The 6,141-nt window shown below is 40.2% G+C and overlaps 1 protein-coding gene across 1 annotated transcript; it reads left to right on the top strand.

Annotated features, from left to right (window-relative positions):
* The first annotated feature begins 3,447 nt into the window (after positions 1-3,447).
* LOC140667120 (uncharacterized) lies at positions 3,448-4,784 on the top strand. Its single transcript, XM_072894825.1, has 2 exons — positions 3,448-3,821; positions 3,900-4,784. Exons 1-2 carry the CDS (start codon positions 3,721-3,723, stop codon positions 4,465-4,467), a joined length of 669 nt encoding a protein of 222 aa, XP_072750926.1. The 5' UTR covers positions 3,448-3,720; the 3' UTR covers positions 4,468-4,784.
* The last annotated feature ends 1,357 nt before the right edge of the window (positions 4,785-6,141 follow it).

The following is a 6,141-nucleotide window of genomic DNA, read 5'->3' on the forward strand; positions in this document are numbered from 1 at the left end:
TAGCGAAACGCGGGGGTGTATTACCGATTCTGCCAGTGTTGGGCGCTCTCGGATCTCTGATTGGTGGAGCGGCTGGTGTAGCAAAGATGGTGAACGATGGAAAAGCTACACAACGTCAGTTTCAAGAGATGCTACGTCACAATCGTGCCATGGAAGGTCGCGGATTGTATCTCGCACCATACAAATACGGACGAGGAGTCTCAATGAAAAAGAAGAAAAAAAAAAACGTCAAAGAGACGCTAAAAATGCCAGAGGGCGTAACTACCAATGTACAATTGCTGCAACTAGCAAAACGTATGCACATTCCATATTTTAGAGGTGTTTTTATGCGTAACTCATTACCGATCGGTGGTATATATCGAAACGAGAGCGGGATCATAAATTTGGATAACGCTAAAGGCTCGGGTACTCACTGGGTAGCGTATGCAAAGAGGGGGAATTGTGCTATATATTTTGACAGTTTTGGCAATCTTCGACCGCCGAATGAATTGGTGCGATATTTAAATGTGACAAAAATAGAATATAATCACACATCCTATCAAACTTATAATCAAAGCATCTGTGGACAATTGTGCTTGCAGTTTCTCCGAACGGTCGATGCACGCGAATTTAAAGGCATACATTGCGCTATTTAACTTAGTATTCGTTAAACAGTTTGGCCAACATGTCTATGACATTCACGCTGACTGGAAAGAGCAGCGTTCTCGCGGCAAACTACTTTCCCAACGTAGATTTAAGCGACGGTGAATACGAGCTTGGTCTAGCGGATTTTGAAAGTTATCACACAATATCGAACGTGAATTCCTCGAATAATAAATTTTACTTTGGCAAAGACGATGCGGAAATTACGATTCCCGAGGGATCGTACGAGCTGCAAGCGATACATGAATTTTTGAAACATACAATTTTACGAAAACGTTCGCAACACACAGTTCGTGATGGTGATAAAAAACACACTGACGACGACGATAACTTTGAGCCTGGAGAATGGCCTATAGTGCTCCGCGCTAATTACAATACGATGAAGAGCGAGATCAAATGCGCCTACAGATTAAATTTTAGTAAGCCTAACAATATTGGATCGCTGCTAGGATTCTCGAACCGTATACTGCAGCCGCGAAAATGGTACGAGTCGGACGTGCCGATTAACATTATCAACGTGAACATTATCCGCGTCGAATGTAATGTGACCGCGGGTGCGTACAACAACGGCAAACTCGTTCATACGATACACGAATTTTCACCGAGGGTACCACCAGGATATAAGATATCGGAAACACCGGCGCACATCATTTACCTACCGATCATCGTGCGGTGCATTACGGATTTAACGTTACGCGTTGTCGACCAGGAAGGATGATTACTCGATTTTCGAGGAGAAGAGATCACCATTAGATTGCCTGTACGGCGGCGGCGGTAAAATTAGCGTGTGATGCTCGTGTTGAACGGATCGAAAGACGTGAGAGACAATACAATCTTTACGACGTCAGCGACAACAACATCGACATTTGCTAATATCCAATCATCCGGCACTAAGAAAAAGAAATTGAACGCATCAAACGTTGCGTTTTTACAATCTTTGGGATTCGTGGTGCGAAACATTTAAACGATGACTGACATTCTTGACATCGCGGATGAGCCAATCTTTGACGATCGCATCGTCAAGATTGAGACTCACTCCTATAACCCATTCGCCAACACAACGTTCGGATACAGTGATGAGATAAGAATACCCATACAACAACAGGATCTGTATACATTGCCGTACGAGAGTTTCTTATACATCGAGGGAGAATTAAAGATAAAGAAGCCAGCTGGAGGATTCAATGTGGTACTGCAAAATAATTGCGTTGCATTCATGTTTGACGAGATTCGATATGAACTCGATGGTGTGGAGATTGATCGAAATAGAAACGTGGAAATAACAAGTATGCTCAAAAACTATGTAACAATATCATCCGATAGAAGCGTGATTATGAGAAATGCTGGCTGGAGTGAGCCAACTATTGTGGATGGACACTTTAATTTTTGCGTACCGCTCTACATGTTATTGGGATTTTGCGAGGATTACAGACGCATAGTAATTAACGCTCGTCACGAATTGATCTTAATACGATCGCGCAATGACAACAATTGTCTGCTTGGAGCTTCGACGCTGGAGCCTGTGATCAACATATTCAAGATACAATGGCGAATGCCACATGTGTTGTTGAGTGAAATTAAAAAGCTGTCTATGCTGCGCGCTCTGGAAAGCGGACGCTACCTCAGCATGGGTTTTCGCTCGTGGGATCTGTACGAGTTTCCGCTGTTGCAGCGTACAACCAAACATTCGTGGGCCATTAAGACCGCGACTCAGCTGGAGAAACCACGATTCGTTATCTTTGCTCTGCAGACAGGCCGGAAGAATGTTATGTCCGAAGATGCGAGTAAATTCGACGACTGTAAATTAACAAACGTGAAACTCTATCTGAACTCGGAATGTTATCCGTACGATGACATGAATCTGGATTTCGATAAAAACAGATGGTCGATTTTGTACGACACGTACGCGCGTTTCTGCAAAAACTATTACGGATACGAGTACCTCGAACCGAGTCTCACTGTCTCACTGTTTCTACAGTACGGTCCGTTTGTGATCATCGATTGTTCTCGACAAAACGAATCGGTCAAGAGTGCAACCGTGGATGTGCGATTGGAATTTGAGTGTAAGGAGAATGTGGCTAATAATACGACTGCGTACTGTCTCATCATACACGATCGCGTAATCCAGTACAACCCGTTGACCAACGTTGTGCGCAAAATTACCTAAGTGTTTGCGACAATAATTTAGAGAGAGGGAAAGCTGGATATAAATCCGAGTGTTACGAGATGGTTGTCATTCTTCTTAACTGACGAAAAGAGATCTCATCATGTCTGTACCAACGTTTGTCGATCTGCAAGGATTTGTCGTTTCGAATAAATTCATCGCAAAGGAGGTGGCGGTGCTGAGAAGAGGAACTGTTCTCGCACACTACATTTTTCGGAGTCCTATACCATGGCATCTCCTTACAAAATCCGAAAAGTGTCAAGCTTCATGGTTGATGGCGAATCATCATGGACTACAATGGGAGGATGGAATCGTTACGTACAGCATGGCGAAACGATTGATTACAACAGCTGTAGTTGAAGAAGAAGATGATAAAATGCGGTGTATCGTATACGTTAAAGGATGCCAGAAACGAGAATGGCTTGCTAATATGCTCGGCGACGATGCGAGAGAAAATTTAATCATTGAGACCTTGGATGCTGATTACGACGATATCGAATCTTTAAATAATCTAGATGTTAAAAATACTATACGATGTGAAAAACATGTTAAGAATTGCGCATTACAAAATGTATTCAAAATATTTAACTGGTGGTCGCAACGCTAGAAAGAATTGCAAGATTTGGAAAAATAAAATATTTAAACACTAATATGTTTTATTTCTTATTCCCCCTCCTCATTCCCTCCCTCCCTCCCTCCCTCACGAGTCATTTAAGAATTCTTTTTATCCGAGTATCGTCTCTCTCTCCCTTCTAAAAATTTCAAAGCACTAAAGTATTCTAGAATCTCCCACCATATTTACCACTAATCTCCCACTACTTTGAAAAACGCGATGTCACGTATATTTGATTCTTCATACGGTTAGTGTTGCGTTAACCGTTCGTGAAAGTGGTCCACTTTTGAAATCTGGAAATATGTACTACGTCGAAAGAAGCAGTGGCGGCCCCAGCAGAAGCGTGAATAATTACGTACCGAATCGTTATGAAACTCCATTGTTTGAGAACAAATGTGACAAGTAAGTTTTTGTTTAACTTCTTTCTATTTTTTCACAAATTGTTTTTAAACTAATTTTTTTTATTTTATTTTTCTACAGCATTTCGTTGAAGCGTCGTGCGATTCGTATACTAAGTAGACGATACGCATTGACAACCACGGAATTCAAATTCCTTGAAATTGGTATCAACGTGGGTACACCGAGTTACGTGGAAATTGTCATAGGAGATCATCAAGGAAAGGAACTGGTATTATCTCTCGAAACGTGGAAGGGACTCTATGAGCAACGTCGCAATATTCACGATTTACTGCGAAAGGACTCTAAAGATACCTATAATTTTATAAGCGTTGGACCGCTAACAGTGCGAGTTCATACGATTAATGATACTAAACTTATAAGTCTCGAATCTTTAAACGTACGCATGATGATGATTGAACCGACGTTACACCGTATGTTTAATCTCGATCAATGCATCGATGTAACCTTTGATCGATTGGTTAGAATCACCGAGACAGTCGATACTAAGTTTACACAATTCTCCAATATCGCGTCCACTATAACGGATAATAAAAAAGTGTCAAATGTAATATGCGCCAGCGACGCCTTCAATAAACATCAACTCGTCGATTGCGAACAGGTAGCTTTAGTTTTTAGTCACAATATGTAATAAAAAAAAATATATATATATAAAAGAGAAGAATAAAGTTTTTTTAAATTTAAATCATGATATAATTTACTCGCACGCATTTCCCATCCGTGCTTCCTCCCACCCGTAAACAGTCCCAGTTCTCATATGTAGCTCGTTGCGGGGAATGACGTCATGCTGGGAAGGGAGATGCGAAGCTAGGGACCGCGAGAGAGTAAGCGCTAGGAAAGAAAGAAATAGCGCGAGGCGAAGGAGAGCGAGAGAGTAAACGCTAGGAAAGAAAGAGATAGCGCGAGGCGAAGGAGAGCGAGAGAGTAAACGCTAGGAAAGAAAGAGATAGCGCGAGGCGAAGGAGAGCGAGAGAGTAAACGCTAGGAAAGAAAGAGATAGCGCGAAGTAAAGGAAAGCGAGAGAGTAAACGCTAGGAAAGAAAGAGATAGCGTGAGGCGAAGGAGAGCGAGAGAGTAAACGCTAGGAAAGAAAAAGATAGCGCGAGGTGAAGGAAAGCGAGAACGCAAACAGTAATTATTTTTCTTTTTTCTTTTTATAATTTTTTTTCTTTTTTCTTTTTATTATTTTTTTTTTCCTTTTTATTATTTTTTTCTTCCTTTTTATTATTTTTTTTCTTTTTTTTTTCTTTTTATATTTTTTTTATATTAAATATTAAGTTATTATATCTAATTATATCTAGTATATGAAGGAAGAAGGATGGGATAGATGAAGGAAGCGCAAGCAAGCAATTATATGTGTTTTAACATAATTTTTTTTTATTTAAAAAGTGTGTGTGTTTATTTACAAAAAATCTGTGTGTGTGTGTGTGTGTGTGTGTGTGTGTGTGTGAATTTAAAAATAAAAATAAAAAGATATAAAAAAAAAAAAAATATATATATATAAGAGATTGCACGCCGATGGTCGAGCGGTACGGCACGACGGCGACTGCTGCTGCGAGGCGCTGGAGGGGATGACCGGGCGGTCGTGGTGGCGTCCAGGTAGGGCTCCTGCATAACAGAAAAAAAAAAAATTTATTAATATTTTCATAATTTGAAAAAGAATACTTACACATCAAGGATTACTTACAATTACTGATCAGAATCAGTATCAGAATCTGGATCATTGTCGATAACATGTTGTAGATACAACATGTTATCGATATGTTGACGGATTTCCCGATGGATTTCTTGTAACTGCTCAGGACATGCTTGCCGATTTCCGCCTGGTAAACAGCAATTCTCGCAAGGCTTTCCCCTTAGTCTGTTGTTTTCATTCGTCCATATATAACTTTGTAGTTTAAAGATCACTGTTGAGGAATTTTTTATGTCAAGTTCGCGATTTCGTTGAAACTCCACCACCGCATTCAATAGTTTTTCGGTCACCATTTTTCACAGCACTTAATCCTAGCAAATGTCTACAAAGTTTATTGCTGCGCATAAAAACGGCACACACTACATGCTATTACTTAGCACAGTGAGTGTCCACAATTATTACACGAGTTCCAACCGTGATAAATATATTGTCCTGTTTCATGTTTATACACAATTTTACCTTGTGTATATAAATCTTGAACTTCGATGAAACATCCCGAACAAAATTTTTCACTATTTTCCTCGTCGTTGTCATACTTTTTTACTTCGTAATAAAATATGATGTTACACATTTCCTGCCGTTCAGTTATAATTCGTAAATCTTCACGCACTA

Source organism: Anoplolepis gracilipes, chromosome 6 (assembly GCF_047496725.1).
Source record: "Anoplolepis gracilipes chromosome 6, ASM4749672v1, whole genome shotgun sequence".
NCBI lineage: Eukaryota > Metazoa > Arthropoda > Insecta > Hymenoptera > Formicidae > Anoplolepis > Anoplolepis gracilipes.